Source organism: Scardinius erythrophthalmus, assembly GCF_964197995.2.
Source record: "Scardinius erythrophthalmus genome assembly, chromosome: 3".
In the NCBI taxonomy this organism is placed as follows: Eukaryota; Metazoa; Chordata; class Actinopteri; order Cypriniformes; family Leuciscidae; genus Scardinius; species Scardinius erythrophthalmus.
In genome coordinates this window covers 2,370,607-2,395,118 of record NC_138223.1, presented here as the reverse complement: position 1 = coordinate 2,395,118, position 24,512 = coordinate 2,370,607, and the positions used below count along the sequence as shown (strand labels likewise).

Below are 24,512 nucleotides of genomic sequence, written 5' to 3'. Positions count from 1 at the left end.
TCATCTCTGCCTCTCGCTTTCTTTACACTCCGGTCCAAAACCTTCCGCTGTGGAGTTCAGTTAATTCAGTTTTCTTAAACAATGTCTTGTAAATGTCGTTATATTTGCTTCTCATTGAGCATAAAGCAGTTGGCTAGAGACGAAACGTCTAGTCTGTAGATTGGATTGAATTCAAGGTTAATAACGTTGTATTTGAAAATCATTGAATTGTGCATTTCTCAGATATTGAAACATTAGGCAAGCACGTGCATGGAAAATCTTTTTGTTTTTTGAGTAGTTTTACAGGAAACCTCAGAATTATAAACATCAATATTGCTGGGATGTACGTGTATTACTGGAACCCCTTAATCAAGGTAATTAATCAAATTTTCCCTGTTGGTAAATATAATCATCAGTGACCAAAAACGGCATTTTCGAAATCTTTTTTCTTGCTGATTCCTATTTATCACTTCACTGTAGATTAATAAATGATTTATTATGAATGTACTTAAGATAGATGACCCGCAGCCACCAAGACTGTTTGTTTGCATGAGACAACAGCAGATTTTCAGCTGTAAAAGTTCCTCTAAAACGTCGACGCCACTGAACGCCAGTGTGTAACTCGCTCCGACATTCATGTGCAATAGTGAGTGTTTTTCATCTCCAGCTCCTTTATGTCTACTCATCCATTCAAACTGCACTAAATAGCGCCTGAGGCAGATCTTCATTCGTCTCTCAGCCCCCTCACACACACAGCAGGCCAAACCAGGCCAAAAACACACACCTATACATCAGACTCTTACAGGACACGCAGACCAACACGTGTAGCTGGATTGTGGCGGTATCAACGTCTGTCGCCGACAGCTTGAGAAGAGGTTCACGGTGAAGTTTAAAGCCTCTCCCAGCGATTCAGTTCAATTCACGTTTATTTGTATAGCGCTTTTCACAATACACATAATCTCAAAGCAGCTTTACAGAAAATGCATGAGTCCACTTTACAATTTAGAGTGATCTATTACCAGAGGAAACTGTCTAAGTTATGCATTTCAGAAATGTGCATATACAAAATATTTATTTATTTAAAGGGGTGGTATAATGCCCATTTCACAATATGTAAAATAAGTCTCTGATGTCCCCAGAGTGTGTGTGTGAAGTTTTAGCTCAAAATACCCCACAGATATTTTTATATATCATGTTAAAATTGTCAATTTTTGAGAGTGAGCAAAAACGCACCGTTCTTGTGTGTCCCTTTAAATGCAAATGAGCTGCTGCTCCCGGCACAGGGGGCGGAGCTTCAACAGCTTGCACTCACACACACATGCACTGAAAAATTCAAAAACTTTTAGCCTTTTATGTTCAAACCGGAGTCAGACAATGATGGAGAGACTCAAGAAGAAGTGACAACATGTAGAAGCAACAGGACATTTCTGAATGGTTAGTTGATGAATTTATGAAGCTGATGTGTAGTTATCTTCTAGTCATTACTCAAAAGTCATTAGTCACTAGTCATTCTTAAAAAGTTCTTTGTAGGGGTATTTGGTTCCATGAAGAACCTTTAACATCCAAGGAACCTTTCCATTGCACAAAAGGTTCTTTGTAGCGCCAAAAGGTTCTTTAGATTATAAAAGGGTTCTTCACCATCAATCTCATGTGACCTCACATTGTTGGAGTAAATTTGTGTTTCCCATACATTGATTTATTTGTGGCGGTCTGCCATAATATCTACACTGACCGCCACAAATAGATTTGTGCTTCCTATGTTAACTAGACTGGTGTCCCGAAAATATATTTAAACTTATAATAGTAACATAAAAAGAACCTTTGAGAAGGGTTCTTTGCACTACCGAAAAAGGTTCTTTATGGCACTTAGACAAAAATAGGTTCTTCAAGGAACCTTTCAGTAAAAGGTTCTTCTACGGCATCGCTGTGAAACTCCCTTTTGGGTTCTTCCTGGCACCTTTATTTTTAAGAGTGTAGGATGAGATTCACTCAGCTAATATCTGTTGAAACCTGGAGCGTTGAATCTGTCTAATCTACTGAGTGTCTGTGCTGACAGAACAAACCTGCGCTTTAGAGTCGAAAGACTGAAAAATTCAGCTCTTCCGTCCGTTCTTCTCAGTGTCCATACCCTCATCCCGTGTGTCAGAAAATCAATCAGCAGGATTCAGAGGCCGGCCTCGGCTGAGAACTGTGGGGCTTCTGAATAATTGACTTCTCGTGACCCTCCAGCCTGACACTCACACATCCTCGGCCTGACGTTTCCACACTTCCCATGCAAAACTCAACGCCATGATGATACGAGATGTTCTGTTCTGGCTGTTTGTGCAGTTGTTTCACACTAGCCGTGTTTCCATTACAGATTTGCGCATTACACTTTTTTTCTAAATGTCGATTAAAAACTATTGCGAAATGACGGCGTTTCCATTAACCGATGTTATGCGACTAAAACGTCATTATTTCCTCTCGCGATAAATCATCCCAAAAATCATGGAGACGGATGTTAGTAGGTTTACGTATATCCCAGCCGCCGCACTAGCCGTTATTATTAACAGAAGGAGACGTGTGTGTGTTATCCAAGCATTAATGGCAAAGAAAGACTCTTATACTGTGAGCGGCTCATATGAGGAGTTTCTGGGTGTTTCTCCCTCATTTCTGCTTTAAACTCTTGATTGTGGCATTTCTTTGAGGTTTAGAATCCAGTATTCCTGTAATTCTTCTGTCTTTTATGAGTTTAATGAAGAACTCTGTCTCGTATTCTGTCCAAACACACCGCGTCATCTACGTCAGGTGACTGTAAATGCGCAAAAACTGTTTCCATTGCAGAAACTTTTGAGTTTTTGCGAAATTGACGCGTTTCCATTGGGAGTATTTAATTAGCAATTTTAATTTGCGCAATTTGAAGGATAATGGAAACGCGGCCTCTTTCTGAAGAGAGTCCTGCATTCTCACGTCTCTGATCCTTCCTTCAATGTTGCTTTCTAATTGTAGACTTCTCAAAGAAGCCACATGATTTGAAGGGCCCTATCTTACACCCGGCGCAATCTGCGGCAGGTGTGTTTTGCTAGTTTCAGCCCGACGCAGTTATCATTTTCACGTCCTGCGCCACGTTGTTTAAATAGCAAATGCATTTGCACCCGTTTATGCGCCCATGGGCTGCTGGTCTGAGAATGAGGTGTGTTCTGGCGCATTGTTGGCGTGTTGCTATTTTGAGGTAACAGAAATAGACTGAGCCGTCGACCATCTGAAACCTGGTCTAAAGTCAATGGCGCAATATTTTTTTTTTGTTATTTAAAGAGCACGTTAATAATGTGCGCCTATAGGCGGGTCCACAACGCGAGTACACTCTGCTTATTACACACACAGGGACGCACAGCAGCACACAAACATGCCAAATATTAAATATAAAAGGATTACAATGTAAAATATTATTATTGTGTACATAAAAATATGGTGAATCCGGCTTGTCCCGTAGATGGTCTGCTTGCGCACTTTAACCTCGTGCACGAGCAGATCCGTTTGCGCTCTGGAGACGCGTTCGGTCTTTCCACTATCAAGTTCCGTCATGTAAATAGTGAATTCGCCATGGCGTGTGTGCAACTGGCAACTGGCAAGGGAATGGGAGATGAGACTCTGATTGGTTTAACGCACGTAAATCCCAAAACACACCCATTACTCATTAAGAGAATAGGGACAACCCTTTTAGACCATGCGCCGGGAGCGCCGGCCATTTTTCCCATCGTTAAACAGGCAAAAGTGGATTCGGACACGCCCTAAATGAATTTGCGCCCTGCGCTTTAGACCATGAGCTTAGATCGTTAAAATAGGGCCTGAAGTGTTATTCACGCATATAGCATGAACAGTTAAGAGTTTATATTATACACTGCACCTCTTGATTGAAATAAACATTGTGATTTTATCTCCATCAAGAGGTGCTCAAGTCCAGCTCTCTGTAAAGTCTCCTCCAGCACATCCCGAAGACTTTCAATGAATTTAAGATCTGGATTCATGTGTGAAAATGATTCTTCATGCTCCATCCCAACCATTCACAGTCTGAGCTTGATGAATCTTGATATTGGAATAAGACCATGATGTGTCTTATTATTGTGGGATAAATAAAGGTTTCTTCTTCTTCTTCTTCCTACATGGTTGTTTAACTTTCCCCGAAAAATGTTCTGGGTTTCCGTGTTTTCACTGTCATACGGTAGGGGGCGCTCTGACACATCTTCTGAAAGAATACTGAATCTCCAGATCAAAACACATGCGAAGAAGACGCAGAAACAAGTGATATCATATGTAAGCAGATGCATATGAAAAATAGCATTATTATCAACATTAAACGTCATATAAATCAAAACGGCCTAATGTTACTGAATGAAATGTCGACTCAGGACGAGCTTTAGTGTGAAGTTTTGAGGTGTTGATGGACTCGATCCACTCCTTCTGTGTTTAGATCATCGTTCTGAATCCAATCCAGACGTACTCTTTGACAAAAACACGTTTTTCTCAGCTTTTTGCTCAAAATCTTGCTTTTTTTATGAAACTTGCCCATATTCAAGTGTTGATAAAAAAGAATGCATGAAGCTAGAATAAAACAGTTTATTTTTATTTTATTTTTTATTTTTTTTACTTTCTTTTGATATATTGCATGTTCAGATAATCATACAACAAAATATTGTGGGGACCATGACATTTTTTTGAAAATGGTCAAAAAAGCAGGAGGTGGCTAGCATTTTTTTTTTTTTTTTTTTTACGCTGGAGGGGAAAGAGATAAAATTAAAAAGCTACACTCCATCAATTAGGGTTAGAAGAATGGTTGCCAAACACATAGAAACATAATAATCACTACAATAATGATCCAATCATAAACAGTGACTTTTTTTTATTTATTATTTTTTGTCTGGGCAGTGCATATCAATATGTTCACAGTTTTGGTGCATTAATATAGGATTCATCTGACATGCAGCCAGTTACAGGTGTGCATTTTGGCTTCAACTATCCGTTTTAAATATACAGCTTTATTTCAGTTTGATGTTAATATAGTTGATTATGAGCAGTCCTGATCCTGTAGCCGGTTATGATGTGCAGCAGGATCTCTCGTTCCAGTATACGAGGCCTTTGGGAGCCGTGATGGAGGTAGATTGAAACTCTCAGCGGGACCGTTTCATGTGCTGTAGTTTCCTCACTGGAGACTCTTACAGGGCTTCATCTTAAAGCTACACTAGGCAGGTGTTCACTGGCGCAGAGTCAGCTCAGTAGTGCACACACTGGAGGATCATGGGAAACCAGCGGCTTAAGACTGCAGTGACGTCAGAACGAGTGTCTCTCCGTACGGGAACGCTCTGATCGGCAGCAATGTCAATACAGCTGGATGAAGAGTGTGTGTGTGTGTGTGTGTGTGTGTGTGTGTGTGTGTGTGTGGTCCCGGGCCAGAGGACATCTGTGCCTGTCCTGTCCACATCCTCACACAGATATAGTGTGTGTAAGAGCATCAGAATGGTAAATACTCTGTGTGTTTGTCTTCTGTAACATCCTTCGTGTCGGGAGTGCTTAGCTTATGATGCCTTATAATACTGTCTAGTTAGGAAGCTCACGAGGTGTGTGTGTGTGTGTGTGTGTGTGTGTGTGTGTGTGTGTGTGTGTGTGTGTGTGTGTGTGTGTGTGTGTGTGTGTGTGTGTGTGTGTGTGTGTGTGTGTGTGTGTGTGTGTGTGTGTGTGTGTGAGGGCAGAGTGCTTTGCTCTGTCACTTGGCTGTGCTGCTAAACGATATGTCAGAAAATCAATTAATTACTTTTAAGCAGCAGTTAACGGCTTCCACACAATACAGCCGCATGAATTATTAAAGAGGACGAAAGCTGAGTTATTTTCCTCACTCTCTCCCTTAACTAACCTCCCAGTACAGAGCAGACAAACCAGTGAGACGGACTGGAGGACGGGAGCTTACAAAGAGACTTATGAGGACAGAGCGCAAAAACAGGAAACAAACTGATACATTTGAAACAAACTGATACATTTGTAGCATGTAGAACACTTTCTGATGTTGCTATGCGGTTGCTAAGGTGGAATTTAGAATGTTTCTGATTTGCTGTGTTCTTTCTAGAGAGATGTAACAAGGTTTGCCATCAAAAGTCAGAGATCTCAATCATTTCTCATCAAATAATCTGAGCCATTGAATTAATAACTCTAGACTCTTACAAAACGTCAACTAGTGAATCGTTAATGTTTTTATTTTTCCAAATTAATTTAGGTAGAAACATCTGAAACAAGTGTTATTATAAAATAAATTATATTACATTCATAAAAATAGACAATGAACCAAATTATTTTATTGGTAACACTTTACAATAAGGTGCATTAGTTAACATGACCTAAGAATGAACAATACTTCTTCAGCATTTATTAATCTTAGTTAATATTAATTTCAACATTTACTGATACCTTATTAAAATCAAAGGTTGTATTTGTTAACATTAGTTAATGCACTGTGAACTAACATGAACAAACAATGAACAGCTGTATTTTTATTAAATAACACTAACAAAGATTAATAAATACAGTAACAAATGTATTGCTCATTGTTAGTTCATGTTAGTTAATACATTATCTAATGAACCTTATTGTGAAGTGTTACTTTTTTTAACTCTGTAAAAAGAGTTTGCTGTGCATCGAGTAAATAATATAATACAAATCTAGATTATAATATCCTAATAATATGGTTTATATCTTGAACTTTAGGTAATTTCTTGATGCGTTTTTTCTATTAGTGAACATTTGAAGCGATCTTTGTTTGTTTTAAACATGATTGGCTGATATTCAGTCTTGGTTTGGTCAGTAGTTTTGGCAGCATTGATTGTCGGACCCCAGGAAGCCATTATTGATCGTGTGTGGCCCCGGGGTGGCCCGTCTCTGGGGGCCCGTAGGGGACAGACTGCCTGCGGGCACAGGGCAAACGACATCTAAATCTGTGCCGTTTCCCGTTAGTGTGTGTGTGTGTGTGTGTGTGTGTGTGTGTGTGTGTGTGTGTGTGTGTGTGTGTGTGTGTGTGAGGAGTTTGTGAGAATTCAAAAGGCAAGACTGCATCTTCTGCGAGTTCGCTAGACGACTGTGTGGTTTGAAGCCGTTGTTCGTGTGTGTGGTATCAGCGGTGACTGGACCTGTCACACACACCTCAGGTCTGATGTTAGGACCCTCACGACTGACTGTGGCTTACCAACCTCTTCCTTTAACACACCCAGACAGCCGAAGTCCTCGAAGCCTCTGAAACTCCAGCTGTGGTCTGGATTGAGTTTGAAGTCTCTGAGACACCGTTCAGTGAACACTACAGATCCGCCATCTTCCTGACACACATCCTAACTGTAGATCACTGACCCAGCGAAGGTCAAAACTGGTCAAATGAATGGCTTTAATGCAATGCAAGTCACTTTGGATTAAAGTTTCTGCGAAATGCACTTTGCGCTTACATTTATACAGTTTACAGATGCTTTTATCCAGAGTGACTTGCATTGCATTAAAACTATCCGTTCATGCATTCCCTAGGAATCAAACCCATGTGCATAGATGTAAACTGAACATTATATATGACTGATTTGAAACTAATAATCATAATAGCACAAATATTAGATAAAATAGTCAACGTTTAATTAGGTTAGATTAGATTTGAATATTTTGTGAAAGAAGTCTTTTCTGCTCACCAAGGCTGCATTTATTTGATCAAAAAAACTGTAACAACAGGCATAGTTTGAAATATTATTTCAGTTCAAAATAAGTGTTTTCTATGTGAATATATTTTAAAATGTAATTTATATCAGAGTGACTTGCATTGCATTAAAGCTATCATGCATTCACTAGGAATCAAACCCATGTGCATAGATGTAAATTGAACATGACTGATTTGAAACTAATAATCATAATAGCACAAATATTAGATAAAATAGTCAACGTTTAATTAGGTTAGATTAGATTTGAATATTTTGATTTTAAAATGTAATTTATATCAGAGTGACTTGCATTGCATTAAAGCTATCATGCATTCCCTAGGAATCAAACCCCAAAAAATTAAGTTTTGTAGTTCTGAAACTCGTGAAACCCTGAAACCAAAACAGAAACTAAACGTTTTCCAAAATGCAAGTCCAAGTGGGTGTTTTGCCTTCATTTTTAAGTTTATTTGTACGAACTTAAAGCTTCTTCGCCTGCTCTCTCATGCGTGATCTCAGCGTTTTCACTGCACGCAGAGTAAAATCAAGATGTCGGGGGGGAATCAGTGGCTAAATGAAGTGAGCGGGACAGAAGAGCCCCGGGGCAGAGAGACGGGCCTGTCTCCTGAGGACATGCTTTCTGATGGGATATATTAGTCATGACTGCATGTCAACTTTTAATCTGTGTTCGGTGTAATGCGGAGCGGGACGGTGGGAGATGGGAGGGTATAAAGGCAGCGAGGGGAAGGAGCGAATCCATATTCCTCTGTTGTGAATCCTGGATTGAATCAGAGCAGGTCCAAATGAATTCAGGCCCGTTCAAAGCGCCGGGACCGATCTCGTGGGCCATGTACTTCATGAGGAGGGGCCGAAACGCCAACGCACTCTTCGGTAAAGCCTCAACTCTTCTAGTTTCTCTCACACTTTCGTTCTTCGTGAATCACATCGTTGTCTTCAGTTTCTCTGGTTTTTATCTTTCCCTCTCTGTAGAATGTGAAAGAGGAACTGTTGAAATAGGGAACAACAACTTCATGTTCCTTCATTACGTGTGTGTGTGTGTGTGTGTGTGTGTGTGTGTGTGTGTGTGTGTGTGAGAGAGAGAGTGTGTGTGTCCTTAAAATCAGGACTTTGTTTTTCAGATGAAATAATATTTGCTTAATGTATGTTATTTCCAAGAAACAATACGCTGACCGTCTGATGCGAGATCTGACATGATTTGATGTTTGCTTGCAAGTCGCCTTGTGGAAATGTTTCCAAGGGCCGAATTATACTAATTGTATTAATTTCAGAGGGAAGGAACCCATTTATAGTATTAGATTGTATTCAGCGTGTGCTTCCTCCGTGGCTCAACCGAACATGATCAGATATTTGTAACCCTGCAACGCTTGTCAATATATTTTATAGCCGACTACAAGCGCTATTGATTGCTCAACTTTCAGAGATCAGATTTCTCGAAATCAGTAAAACACAAGACGCGTCCGAGACCTGCGGTGCCTTTGTGCTAGAAAATCATTTATGATTGGCGTGCATGTTATATTATTTTCCCTGAAACTGATCCTTGCTTTCAGATTCAGCTGTTTTTATGGCTTGCTTTGAGTCCAAATTATTATTCATATAATATATAACACATTATTCACTTTTAAATCAGTTCAACTATATCATGCAAATTTTAATTAGGGATTTAAATTGTAATTTTTATTCAGGCACTTTTAATATTTAATATTAATATTTATTATTATAGATTATACTTTATGTTAAGGTGACGTAGTTACGTTGTACTTACTCAAATAAGTATTAATTAATTACATACTATAGAGTTACGGTTAAGGTTTGTTTTAGGGTTAATTACATGTAATTATGCATAATTTACTGTTTTTACTATAGTAAGTAAATGCAGGAACATGTAACTACGTCACCTTAAAATAATGTGTTATGTAATTATAATATACAGCCTATTCGTCTTAGTATTTATAATAGATATTATTTTATTCTCAGTATTTTGTACCTAATAAACAGTTACAAACATGATTATGTATAGTTTGAAAAGATTAACTAAGTACAATGAATGTTATTTTTATATATATGTGTATGTGTGTATATATACTGTGTGTATATATATATATATATTCCTGTCCTTGTTCTAGACTCAGATATGAAGTCTTTATTCTCAGATGAACTCAGATGTGTTATATATGTTCACAATCAGATAAACGTCTGGTTAAAAATCAAACGCCTGACTGATGTGAGTTCCTGATGTAATGAACAGGACAGTCAGTATTTTCAAAGTGATGACATCTGGATTTGCATTTTGTTTCATATGTAATGTTCGGTACAAACAAGGAAGATGAGACATGAATAACACGGATCTCATAAAGCAGCTCTTTACATTTTTACAAATGAATCATGACCAGAAGAGAACTTTAGTTCTTGGTGTTATTGTTCTGAATTACTCCTGATTAATCAAACTCAATCTTGTGGGAATTGTACAGACCGTGATGAAGCCAAAGCAATCTCAAAAACACAGTTTATTAATAATCAAGCTTTTTAAGAAGCCATCAGATCTATTTAAATGTAGCGTGTCCTTTCAACAAGGACAGGCAAAGGTGATGATTAGTTCTGGAATTGGCCTTAAAACACGCCGTCAAGTTATTATTACATTACCATGCCAAAAAAGAAATGTGTGTGAGCGGCTGATTTCAGTAACTGTGCTTCCTTTACAGGACTGAGAGTCTTTTGTCAGCGGTTTGGAATTCACATTCTATTCGTTTTACCGAAAGATGACAAAACATTTGTGTGTTGCTTCTTGTCGTCTCCACTTCATGCATTATTATAAGTCCTAACAGACTCCACATGTCTCATGCAGATCGACTGCTGCCCCCTGTTGGCCAGAAAACACCTCAGATTAGATCAGCACTTTTTATCTGCTGTCTTTGTCCTAGAAACAATACTAAACAGTGAGTCAGGGACGTTTGACTATCGTGAATTTCTCTTACTCTTGCACATTTTAATTTGAACTTTTCCGACTGAATTTGTTTGTCATGCAATTTATTTGAAGTTGCTATAATGAGAATCTGCTTGTTCTGCTGATATCATGTTCCTTCTGATAAAATAGAAAACAACATCTCCTGGTACAAAACAAGCTAAATGTTTTCTCCCACTGCATTGACATGCGTAATAATCGATGTCTCTTATATTGTATATAAAAAGTGTTTATATGATTTCTTATATAATATAATATAATATAATATAATTAAACATGCTGTGTTTGTTGTAATTTACCCTGTATTTCATTTTCACCTGATATTCAGTTCCGTTTGATTAGTAACTTAAATCCAAATCAACAGTGAATCAGCGAGAGCGCGCGTCGAAGCACGCGCGAGGAATTCCATTGACTGCTCAGATCCATTTTTTTCCCCCTCGGTTCGGACGGTCTTTTGATTGGCCGAGCTCATCGAGGTCTGTCATCAATATCCAATGAGAGCGTTTGAGGAGGAGGCGTATGCAAATGAGCTGCCCTGGCTGGCGTTCCTGCGCTGCCCAGTGCCAGTAAAAGCGCGGATTCATTCACTCATAACGCATCATCATTCCCACCGCGAGCTGGATTCAGGAAGAACACTTTCTCTCAGCAGCGTTACGCGTGTACACAAGCCTGTGAATGCACTTTTTCGATAGTTTAAGAGCGCGAATGCGTCGGCGTCAGGTGCGCAACTTCACGCGCACTTTCCAAAGGATACGCGCGTGCCAAATCATCCTCTCTGATGTCTCCTGCTGAAAGAGGAACAACTTCTGCATGAACTGATCAGACTTCAGTTTAGGCTGAACCGCAGGGGTTTCTCACCTCGCCTAAAGGATAGTAAGCTTGAGCTCGTATCCTTGAGTCGCGCGCGTCAGAATCAGCTGCTCGTCTGGGATCCTGATCCTGATCCTGATCCTGACTGAGAACGGTGTTCAAAAGATACCAAATGGTTTTTCTTTGGGACGCCAAATACGGTAAGAGCGTTTCTGAGCTCTGGACACATGCGTAACGGCGGTTTCACGGGTCTATTTTTACGCGTCATGTTTCATAATATCTGAATGTCCATAGCTGTTAATAATCACTGAGACCTTTAACCTTAACCTAAAACATGATGTTAATGTGACATTCCCAGAGGCAAAATACCACAGATTCTCAGTCTCTCGACTTCACACGACAGACAGCAGTGTGAAATAAGTAAAATCGTGCAAAATAGCTATAGTACAAAAGTGTTAAATAGCATTGCATTGAAATTCGAAATGAAAAATCAGCAACATGAGCAGAAAATGAATAAGTATATGAATATAACTAAATACGAGAAAGAAAGAGATGAAAAATAATACTAAATGTGAATATGAGAGGCAGATATGTTATTCAGAAATGCACAATTTATACAAAAAATAACTTTTTTTGTAACTGAAGTTCCATGATTAACATGTTTTAAATTCCTGAATTAAAAGCCATTTTGATATTTTTAACTGTCCCAGAGATTGTAAAAAAAAAATATTATTAATATTTCCCCCAAAAGATTGTCCGCTGAATCAAGAGTCAGTGCGGTGCATCCAAAATATAGGAAAACATGTTGTCATATGAGTTGTCATTAACTATACATAATCATGTTTGTAACTGTGTTTATTAAAAATAAATAAAAAATATTGCATTTCAACCTTTTTATGAAAATGTATGTTTTATTCAGGTCAAATGGAACCATTAGAGAATTCATGAATAATATGTAAAATACTTTGGTAACACTTTATTTTAGCGTCCTTGTAACACATGTAGTTTAGTAATCACTTTAAATTATGCATAATTGCATGCAACTAATCCTAATCCCAACCTAAGTACATGTTGTTGTTAATTAATATTACTCAGTACTTAAATGTATAATTACACTGTAACAAGGACAACTTAAAACAAAGTGTAACCAATATTCTCTTACTGATTTGAACAGTGGTTAATTTAATTAAACCAGAATGTGTGTAGAAACTGTACGAGACCAACATGAATATAAAGATTATATTTGGCAGATGAGTTTTTAAAACAAAAGCAGAATACCTTTTTAAAAAATCTAGTTTTCATCCCACATACTGTGCCGTAAGAATCCGTCTAATGGGATTCTCATCTCATCTCGTTCTTTATGTCTGGCCTATATGGCGTCCAGCATTTCTGCTGTGTTTTATTCTTTCTGCAAATGCATCTCTCTCTCTCTTTTCTACACCTACTCTCCCACTCGCCCCGAACACCCGTCGACAGACTCCAGGTTTGTGTTTGTATTGGAGAGCGCAGTGGTTCTCTGTCACGTGTTCAGCACTCATGTGGCATTGATTGTGGTCGGCCCGAATGACCGCAGGCCTGACGGTTTTAAAGCTTTCATACGCCTCTGAGGCACAGAAGTCAGCCAGGGTTACGGCACCTGGATTGCTCGGAAAAAGGTTTTTTTTTACAAATGTGTGGGCATGACCAAAACTGTGCCATTGCATAAAATGAGAAATTGTTCAGTTGAATAACAAAAGTGAAAATAACTGCGGTAAAGCTTCTCATGGCTTATACCTCGTCACTTCATGTTTTTTATCTCAACTCAAAATCACTGTAATTCACGGCTGCAAGAGTCTTATTGCTGTTCAGATATTATATACAGTGCAGAGCAATGCATTAACTTGCATGTGTGCATACAGTATGTTGGTTTAGATCTCACTTGATATAAATACATTAACAAATACATTTTTGAGTTATGTTTTTGCAACTGTGATATATTGCAAACTTTATTTTTTCCTATTGTTGCCATGCATTATAGTAATTCAACTATAGTTAAGTAATGTTTTGTTGTCCCAACTCAAAGGAAAGTCACTGTAACAGAAGGCCGCAAATGTCTTTTATTCAAGATACCAATGTTTAGATAAATAATTGTACAAAAATCAAGTATTCTGCTAAGTAATACAGTCAGTGCCGAGCAATGCATCGATTCGCATGTGTGTATATGAAGGTCCTGTCGTCAGTGGCATAAAATGTTACTCATTCAGTCTCACTTTAGATCTCATTTTATAAAAAGAAATTTTTGAGAAACATCTCCGATTTATTTTTATATATTGCAAACTTCATGTTTTCTTATAGTTGCCATGCATTATAGTAATTTTACTATGGTTAAGTAATGTTTTTTTGGCCCAACTCAAAGTTAAGTCACTGTAACAGAAGGCCGCAAATGTGTTTTATATAAGATGCCAATGTTTAATAGCTAATTTTACTGGAAATAATTATTCTGCCCAAGTGCAGAGCAATGCAACAAAGAAGCATCTCATATTTACTATTATTGCAAAAGTGAAATATTGTAAACGTCTGAAATTTTTCCTTATTGTTCTCATGAAAGGCCTAATGCACACGTGTGTTTCAGAACCTGCGCCTGGGCGACGCTTCACGCCTCCCTCGACGACCCTGAGCTCGGGGAAGATGAACGAGGGTTTGCCTCTGGGCGCTCAGGAGAGCAGTGGCGCCGCCCTGGTGGGGAAACTGCGCATGGCTGACCGGAGCATGGTGGAGGTGCTCTCGGACCACCCAGGAGAACTGGTGCGCACCGACAGCCCAAACTTCCTCTGCTCCGTCCTGCCAACACACTGGCGCTGCAACAAGACCCTGCCCATCGCTTTCAAGGTACTCCACCACAGACCTCTCATGGGTTAATGATACTTGACAATGCGAAGAAGAAGAATGCATGTGTTTCCTTAAGAGGAGCGAGCTACTGTGTTTCTATTTGTTCTAACTGTAAACCAATTTAGTCATATTTTTTTTTAAAGTTGTCAATTGTAGCAGTAGTAATCTCAAATACATTTGCACAACTCGCAGTAATGCCATATTAAGTCTACTCGACTATCAGACAAACTTGTGCTAAGTGCTTATATGGACATTTTAAAATCTTACAATCTCACTTTTTTTTTTTTTTTAATGCACATCCTTAATTAAGCTAATGATTTGGAGGGAAACGTCAGTAATTGTTGCTAATCTCTTGTCGTCATGGGTGACTGCAACATCTTTCATCATCATCTTCCGCATTTGGCAAATGACGGTAAAAATGCGAACCACCCAGTCTTGCCAAAAGCAGAGCGTAGTCCTGCAAGGCATGTGTGCTCTCTGAAACAAAGAGATGAAGAATGAGCTGACATTTACAGTTAATATGCAAATCACCGGCTCATTTAGTTTAGATATGGAGATATTGCACAAGTGGATGTGACGCAGGACAGTATAGAGGATTTGAATGTGGTCTGGGTATCAGTATCTGCCCAGTGTTTTTGCTTAATAATAAAGTCATTAAATATGTTTATTAATACGATCTATTGGTAAGTATAATAATAACGAAATTACAGGAAATATATATATATATATATACATATACATGTCAATAATGTTCAGTTGCATGTACACACTAGTGTTTGCGGTCAATAAGATTTTTTTTATTTAAACAAATTAATAATTATTCAGCAGAGATGCATCAAACTCATCAAAAGTGACAGTAAAAACATTTAAAATGTTACATTTGAGAACATAAACTAAAGAATCCTGAAGAAAATTGATCTCAGTTTCCGCAAAAACTGTTTTCAACATTGATATTGATGATATTAATTAATAATAATTACATTTTTAAAACGTATTCAAATAGAGAAATCTATTTGATTATTTTTAATCATTTTAGTAATAGTTGTCGCTTTTTTAGTTCATTATCCATCAGACTTTTCATTGTAACACAGTGTGATAATTATCGTACGTTGTATTTTTGGATTGTTTCTAAAATAGAGGTTTGATGTAACAAAGTAACATATCTTGCTCATTCATTGATTGACAGGTGGTTGCCCTCGGCGACATCCCTGACGGCACACTGGTCACTGTGATGGCCGGCAACGATGAGAATTATTCTGCCGAGCTTCGAAACGCCACGGCCGCCATCAAGAACCAAGTGGCCCGTTTCAACGACCTGCGTTTCGTCGGCCGCAGCGGACGAGGTTAGAAGTGACGATGCATATGCATAAAACTTACTCACTCAAAATGTTTGAGCGAAGGAAACACGGTGGATGAAACTCGCCGCTGAGCCGTGACGGAGATATTTTAATGCAGTGTCTGCGGTGCACAGAAGTATGTGTGTGTGCATGCTTGGTTAATTGCGTATATATGTTCCTATTTGTGTTGATACAGCGCTCACACATCAACACAGACCATTACCAGTCGCTTCCTGTGGCAGTCAAATACTGTAGGTCTTATCTATTTAAAACACAAGCCTCTATGTACACTAGCTAGTTGTCCAGCGCTTTGACGTTTGAAGCACTTCTCTGTGGGACCGCAGTGCAGTAATGACATTTTTGTGGCCTGTATTTTAGATATTCAAAACTCAAAACGCACCTCCTGGGACAACTTCTGACGGTATTCATGATGTGTGAATTGAGATGACAGAGTAGTTAGTCAACAGAATGACTAGCTTCTGGGAAATGAGTACGGGGTCCCCCAGGGCTCTGTTCAAGGCCCGATTTGATTTCGTTGATACAGCCCTCCACGCTAACACCGCTGCCTGTAACACACATGCCTGGACCTGCAGTAAACATACGAATGCATACACACTCCTTTGTCTTGCCCTCTTTTGTCTGCATCATCATTTGAACGCAGCATAATAGGGGCAACAGTCGATGTTTGCAACAGGTGTGTTTGCGAATGCAAAATGAAATGTTTGTGTACAGAGAAAAGTGTAAATGTTTAGTCAAGATTGTTAAACAAAAAAATATTTTATTGCATGAAAGTCTTGCATTTCAGTGCATCTCAGACATGCACATCCTCACAGACTGTTGTTTATCCAAGCGACACTTGTGTGTGTGTGTGTGTGTGTGTGTGTGTGTGTGTATGTGTGTGTGTGAGAGCAGCTGCACTCTGATGTGATGGAAGTGATTAGGCTTAGTGCCGGAAAAGAGTGCGGGTCGAAAAAAAAACAGCGTGTTAAGTAAGGGAGAAATGTAAACTATGCATATCTACGCACTCTTGCTACTCTGTATTATGCAGATGTGTAGATAAGACAGCAAAGACTGCATCTGTGTGTGTGTGTGTGTGTGGCTTTTCATGTCCATCAAACGCTTTGTTCTCGCTGCCTTGTGGGCTGTTGATTCACAAGTACATTTATTAAGAGTCTTGCTGTGTCAGTTGGACTTGTCAGTGCACACACACGGCGTACAGTAACATAGACACAGATAAACAAATTATAAACAAATTCCCCCACCTCACACACACACACACACACACACACACGCTTTGTATGGGACTGTCCCCCTGAGAAGCACTGTGCACTTCCTCCCTGTTTGGACACTGAGTCTCTCAGACAGAATGACTCCCGTCCAGACGCTAAACCACTGAACAGTGTGTGTGTGTGTGTGTGTGTGTGTGTGTGTGTGTGTGTGTGTGTGTGTGTGTGTGTGTGTGTTAGTGCAGAAGGTTTTGTAATGAGTGTGTTAGACAGGAACAGCTTAGTTGTTTTGCATTTATATTTCTTGAGAATTCATATACAAAAACGTACCGTGGCAGTGTCAGATACTAATATCTAATTATTACCCTATAAATATAGCAGGGAATTTACAGGTACTTTACAAAATATCATGGTATTATCATAGTAAAAGACTGCTCAAATGTGATATCAGATACTATGGCACTTTATTTATTTAATGAGGCCTTCACTATTTTAATGGTCATTATGATTGAGCAGAGTTTTGGCGTTTCTGTTAATTTTTTTTATCTTTTTCTCTAATATTATATATATTTTTTTTTTCTATCTTTATATTTTGCTGTTTTCTATTCTATTTTAACTTTAAATTGAGCAACACTTTTTAAAGTGCTAAAAAAATATATATATGGCACTAATTATCAATATACTGTGGTTTTTTACATGGTAGTCTAAGAAATACCGCGGTACTTGTTTTGTAAGTGAGATATTACTGTGATGCCATGTTCAAAATAATCAGGGTAATACCATGATGCTACTACTAATGATTTATTCATTCACTTGCAAAAGAAAGTTACACAATACTACCACGTTTTACGTGAATATTTACCACGAAATACTATGGTACGTGAATTTTAGTATCATTCAGTATATTTCACAGTTCCACGGTATTACCATCTGATACCATCATTGTACCGCAAAGTAGTTTTTAAAAGGTTTACTATGATATTGAAATGGTTCTTTAAAAAATACTATGCGATAATAATAATCATGGTACCGGGTCCAACAAAAAACAACAAGATTTTAACACACAATTTATTACCATAGTCATGATAGTGCCATGGTGTTCTTGAAAGTACCTTGTATTTCCATATAAATACCATGGTATATACATTTTAGCACCATTTAAGTTTTTTACATGGTACTTCAATTCCTGCCTGTCCAAAAACATGGTGTTATCATGGAAATACTGCAGTCTGACACATAACGTGTTACCGATACCATGGTATTTACATGGTACTCCGATGCATTTAGAAGAATACCATAGTACTTTTTTGTAAAGTGAATGTTCTGAAGATTATTAGCGCAGTATTACAGCGTTTTAAGTGTGTTTTCCCTGGATGTGATGTTTGTGTGATGTTTATGTCTGTGTGAGATCATCGTAGACAGAAGTGGATCGGTGTTGTCAAAGCGACTGCGCTCAGAATAGCACCTGGCATCGGACTCGAGCGCTGATCCCGTGTGTGCGTGTGTGTCTGCACATCTGTGCATACGTGTGTGTGTGTGTGTGGTCAAACCGGTAGTTTGTCATATTTTGGGGAACAGCTTGGAGTTTTTCCCAGCTCTATGTTTCTGGCCGTATAACGACTAGCGCGCGCGTGTGTAACCGTACCTTTCTTTGGCCGACGATCTTAGGCCCGTTTAGTGCTGTGTAACTCAAACCTGCTTCTGGCACGCAAAGGGACGCCTCTCTGGGGTCCTTCTCATCGTCGTAGCGATGAGTGACAGGTGAAAGCATCAGGAATTGTGGGTACAGACCCCAGCTCCCATAATCCTCTCAGTTCATAGTCAAATCCGGTTTGTGTAGTTTGGCACATACGCACGTCTCGTCCAATAACGTCAGAGAAGCAGCTCATTATGAAACCGTAAACTAAAATCTTGCATGTCATTATAATCTGAGTGAGTTTGGTGAATCGAGCAGCCAGTGTGTGAATTAATACAAACAATGAATTTCAGGAGAGTCAGTTTTTTTCCACGGATTATATTCAAGACCGTTTTGGAGGATTGAGCTTGTCGTTTGGCACCAGTGACAGGCTTAATGGCAGTGATCCAAAATACCTCTCAAAACACTCAAACTCACGCTGATAATAATCATAAATGTTTGTTGATCATCAGATCCTCATATTAGAGTGATTTCTGAAGGATCATGTGACACTGAAGACTGGAGTAATGATGCTGAACATTCAGCTTTGATCACAGGATATAAATTACACTTTACTATATATTCACATAGACAACAGATGTTTTACGTCGTAATAATATTTCACAATTTTACTGTATTTTGCTCATGGAGTCTTGGTGAGCAGAAGAGAAAACTAACTTTAAAAAGTAAAAAAAAAAAAAAAAACTAGAAAAAAAATGACTAATTATGGTGTAATTACTGACCATAAATATAGATGGTTGTCAATGCAAATAGATTAGAAAAAAAAAATTAAGAAACTATATTTTTATTGTCATTTTTGTTATGCTGATTCTCATCATTTTATGTGACGTATTAATGACGTTTTGCATTAAAGTGTTGAGAATGTGCTTTATAGAAAATAATGTCCTAAAATAATGTCTGTGTGTGTGTGTGTGTGTGTGTGTGTGTGTGTGTGTGTGTGTGTGTGTGTGTGTGTGTGTGTGTGTGTGTGTGTGTGTGTGTGTGTGTGTGTGTGTGTGTGTACATCTGAGTACATGTGAAATCTGCCTGTCTGTGTGTTGTGGCTCCTCTCAATATCTCACTGAATTATTTCAGAATCTCTCTCTCTCTCTCTCTCTCTCTCTCTCTCTCTCTCTCTCTCTCTCTCTCTCTCGCTCTCTCTCTCTCTCTCTCCGAGATCCTCCATGTGTCCTCTGTTTATTTGGGGACTCGGTCACATGACGTGTTGTTTGGCCCGTGTCTCGTCTGTACCGTCTGAACTCTGTCTCTGTTTAAGGACACAACAAAAGCGACTGTAAATTCCCTTCAGTCTCCGATTGTGGGTCTTTTATGCACTAATGACGACAGCCGTCCATCCGACAGATCAGCCGAAATGTCTTGGTCCAGAAATAGTCTCGTCTCGCCCGTGTGTTTTACAGTCTCACACTCCTTAAACGAACACATCTGACATGTAGCAACTAACAGATATATCCAGTGCTGACTCTGAATGCAGATGTTGACTTCTGACCTGTGTGTTTGTGTTTCTCAGGGAAGAGTTTCACTCTCACCATCACCGTCTTCACAAACCCTCCTCAGGTGGCCACGTATCAGAGAGCCATCAAGATCACGGTGGACGGGCCCCGAGAACCACGACGTGAGTGACACACACACACACACAGTTGCATCACACTTATAAACGTGCACGTTAGATAGCGAATGCTACATTGTTGTCACGTGACCTTCAGACATTTTTAAGTGTTAAAGGGATCCTATAATGCCCTTTTCACAAGATGTAAAATAAGTTTTAGCTCAAAATACCCCACAGATATTTTTATATCGCATGTTAAAGTTGTCACTTTTTTGAGGGTGAGCAAAAACGCATAGTTTTTGTGTGTGTCCCTTTAAATGCAAATGAGGTGCTGCTCCCGGCACAGGGGGCGGAGCTTCAAGGGCTCCTGTGTGTGTGTGTGTGTTAGCATCTCCGATTACCTCACACAAACACACTGAATATTTCAAAAACTTGTAGCCTTTTATGTTCAAACCGGAGTCAGACAATGATGGAGAGACTCAAGAAGAAGTGACAACATGTAGAAGCAACAGGACATTTCTGAATGGTTAGTTGATGAGTTTATGAAGCTTATGTGTAGTTATCTTCTAGTCATTGATTAGCATATTCTGTCTTGATAACCTATAAATCGTGTTCAGGGGGCGGGGTTTATGTAAATTTTACGGTTGGTGATGTCACTAACCCATGAAGAAGCTTGTTGTAGTTCCTACCAGCCGTTTGTTGTAGTCCTTAAAAATAGATTTATGTATCTCCCTTTGCTCTGAACTTTGAGCGTCGTAACTTTGCAGATGTTGTTTATGCTCACACAGCAACATTACACACTAACTAACGTTAGAAAAGTCAAATCATAATCAACCACTCCTTTATAATACTTGCTGTGGCCATACTTGTGTTCAGAGATGTAGGCTAGCATTTGCACTAGCGACTGGTGTTGTTATCCTCATGTCATCACTGGTTTCGTCAGCTTCAGCTGGACGTGTTTGATGTGGTTTGTCTGTCGGCGTGAGGGTGTGTGTTGGTTGCAGGATGAGGTTTCATTTCGTCTTTGCTGTGATTTCACTCAGTTAAACAAGCAACTGGTGAGATTGAAGTCTGATTGTTACAGTATGTTGGTTCACAATTCATATTTATGTCCCGTACAAACCAGTACAATATGGTATCATACTTATTAGTAGTATTAATAATAATGAAAAAATAGTTCTTTAGTAATTATAATTATTTGTATTAACTTTTATTATGTATTATGATTTTTAATTATTATTATTATTATTATTATTAATAATAAGTGTTGTATTAACTAATTATTATAATTACTAAAGTATTAGCATTATTAATAATAATGAAAAACATAATAACATCTTAATACATAATAGAAATTATTACTAAAAATAATTATAATTACTAAAGTATAATTATTATGTTTCCATTATTGTTATAAATATTATTGATAATAATGATGATTAATTATAATATGTATTGAATTAACTTATTATTATAATTACTAAATTATTATTAGTATTATTAATAATAATGAAAAACATAATAACATCTTAATACATAATAGATATTATTAGTAAAAATAATTATAATTACTAAAGTATAATTATTATGTGTTTCCATTATTGTTATAAATATTATTATTAATAATAATTATGATTCATTATTATTATTGTATTAATTAATTGTTATAATTACTAAAGGATTATTAGTGTTATTAATAATAATTACAAATATTTATATTATAATTAATTTTACTTATAATATTTATTATGTATTCATGTATTATTATTATTGTGTTTTTCATTATCATTATTATATGTATTAACTAATTACGAAAGTTACTAAAGTATTGTTAGTTTTATTGTTAGTTTTATTAATAATGAAAAACATAATAATAACATATTAATACATAAATATTATTAGTAAAAATTATTATAATTACTAAAGTATAATTATTATGTTTTTCCATTATTGTTATTAATATTATGAATAATAATAACTATGATTAATTATATTATTGTATTAATTAATTATTATAATTACTAAAGTAGTATTAGTATTATTAATAATAATGAAAAAATATTTTATCAATTTTTATATTCATCAATTTTTATTATAATTAGTTTTACTTATAATATTTATAATATATTCATATATTATTATGTTTTTCATTATTATGATTATATGTATTAACTAATTACAAAAGTTACTAATATTGTTAATATTATTAATAATAATGAAAAACATAATAATAACATCGTAATACATAAATATTATTTGTAAAAATAATTATAATTTCTAAAGTATTATTATTGTTTTTTCCATTATTGTTATTAATATTACTAATAATAATACTTTACTAATTATAATAATTAATTAATACAACAATATTTACTATGTACTAAGTTTATTATTGTTGTTGTTGTTATTTATATGATTATTTATCATTTATTGACTATAGTAATTTAATAATATTTATTAATGTCCGTTATTATTAGTATTATTATAAAAATAATACATTATTAAAACGCTAAGACTGTCATTAATATTGGGTTAAAAAGCATATCACCTCTTATTTGTAATCATGCTGGTTTTAATGTAGTTTGTGTTGCTCACACTAGTGTAAAGTGTGTTTTAATAGCGTGTCTGTCTGTATATGAACGCGTATCACGCACATGTTGGCGGCTCTATTCCCCGTTGGTCCGTTATTCCGGTCGGGAATCCTTCGGACGGCGCCACTCCACATATATTCCGGGTCAGTCTGGCGGGATGCGCTGGCCGGGTCTTCAAAGCTCTCTGGTTTCAGCAGGACTTCCTCGCTCGCGTGCGGATGGTGGTTTCACACAGCTGTCTTTTCTGTTCCTTTCCGTTTGCCTTTCTCTCTCATCACCTGTGATCATTAATCCCAGTCTCTGTGTGTGAGGTCAGAGCCACACACACACACACACACCAGACAGAACAGCGCCCCCTACTGGAGCAGTGACACGCTGGTCTCCTCAGTCAGCATCATAGGATGTGAGATGTACAGAAGTGTGTGTGTGTGTGTGTGTGTGTGTGTGTGTGTGTGTGTGTGTGTGTGTGTGTGTGTGTGTGTGTGTGTGTGTATGTGTGTGCGTGTGTGTGGTCAGAAGTGCTTTACTAATTACATGTAATCTGGATTACTTGATCAGATTCCAAAAATGAAGTATATTAAGTTTTAAAAGTCAGATCACAGTTGCTTTCTTATGTGATTACACATTATTCTCACTATAGCAGTACATTTTTCATCATTTATTAAGTTTGTCCTAATTATTATTTGTTTTCTTTAAAATTTTCTAATAAAATCATATCGCTTAAATACATTAGGAAAGCCAATTTTGCGGAATTCCACACACGTCTATATTTATTTTAAGTTAATATTTCAATAATTTAATAAAACATTTGCATGTTCACGGTTCTCTGATGTCGAATAATTGTCTCAATGATACACAGGTACACATAAGCAGTTTGAAACGTTTCTGTTTTTACTGTTCATTTTTATGATTTCATTTAATTATTAGCTTTCACAAACCCAATCTGGTGTAACACAATGTTTAATGCACTTCTATATGTTGATAATAATTTTTTTTTTTCCTTTTTTAATTTTTTATATCAATATGGTGCACAACAATTCTTTAAATCTATGTGTCAAATAAGTTGGGTGTCAAAGTAATCAAAAAGTAGTCTGAATACATTACCAAATATTTGTAATTCAATAGATTACGTTACTAACTGCAATTTGTAATCAGTAATTGACTACATTTTGTAAGCATTAATCCATCAGATCACAGTGTACATGTCTAATAGTTGTTGTGTTTGTGTGCTTAAGTGGCTTTGATTCTGTTAATGGACAGTCAGTAACTAAATCGTTCTCTCTCATCTCCGTTGTGTGTGTGTGTGTGTGTGTGTATGTGTGTGTGTGTGTGTGTGTGTGTGTGTGTCCAGGCCACCGACAGAAGCCGGATGAAGCGGTAAAGCCCGGCGCGTTAGCTTTCTCTGAGCAGTTGAGGCGAAGTGCCATGCGCTGCAGTCCACACCATGGCCCCGCCCCCCGCCCCGCACTGACCACGCCCCCTTTCAGCAGCCCCGCCCACAGCCAGATTCCCGGTGAGTTACACCTGTACCTGTACCTGACGCGCATCTCTGCATCAGTGTTTGGGTAACTCATTACTAGTAACTTTAAAGTTGAAGGCATACTTTATTGTCCCAGAGGGAAATTTGTATTGGGCTCAAAAATATCACATAAAACAAATAGTAAATAACACAATACAAAAACACCATAACACATAAATTAGAAAGAGAGAAAAAAAAATGTACTTAGTGTAATTTAATATCTCAATGGCCGAAGGAATAAACGAGTTCTTAAACCGGTTTAATCTGCA

The 24,512-nt window shown here is 37.5% G+C and overlaps 1 protein-coding gene across 3 annotated transcripts in view; it reads left to right on the top strand.

Moving 5' to 3' along the window:
• The window catches only part of runx1 (RUNX family transcription factor 1), a 63,508-nt gene that overhangs the window by 22,493 nt on the left and 16,503 nt on the right, over positions 1-24,512 (top strand). For 2 of the 3 annotated variants that reach the window (XM_081361856.1, XM_081361858.1), the window contains exons 3-6: positions 14,072-14,328; positions 15,515-15,671; positions 20,095-20,199; positions 24,076-24,237. In XM_081361856.1, coding sequence (XP_081217982.1) covers positions 14,072-14,328; positions 15,515-15,671; positions 20,095-20,199; positions 24,076-24,237 — 681 coding nt within the window. Of the gene's footprint in view, positions 1-11,209; positions 11,661-14,071; positions 14,329-15,514; positions 15,672-20,094; positions 20,200-24,075; positions 24,238-24,512 lie in introns of those variants that run through there. The other variant, XM_081361857.1, reaches the window with a different exon arrangement.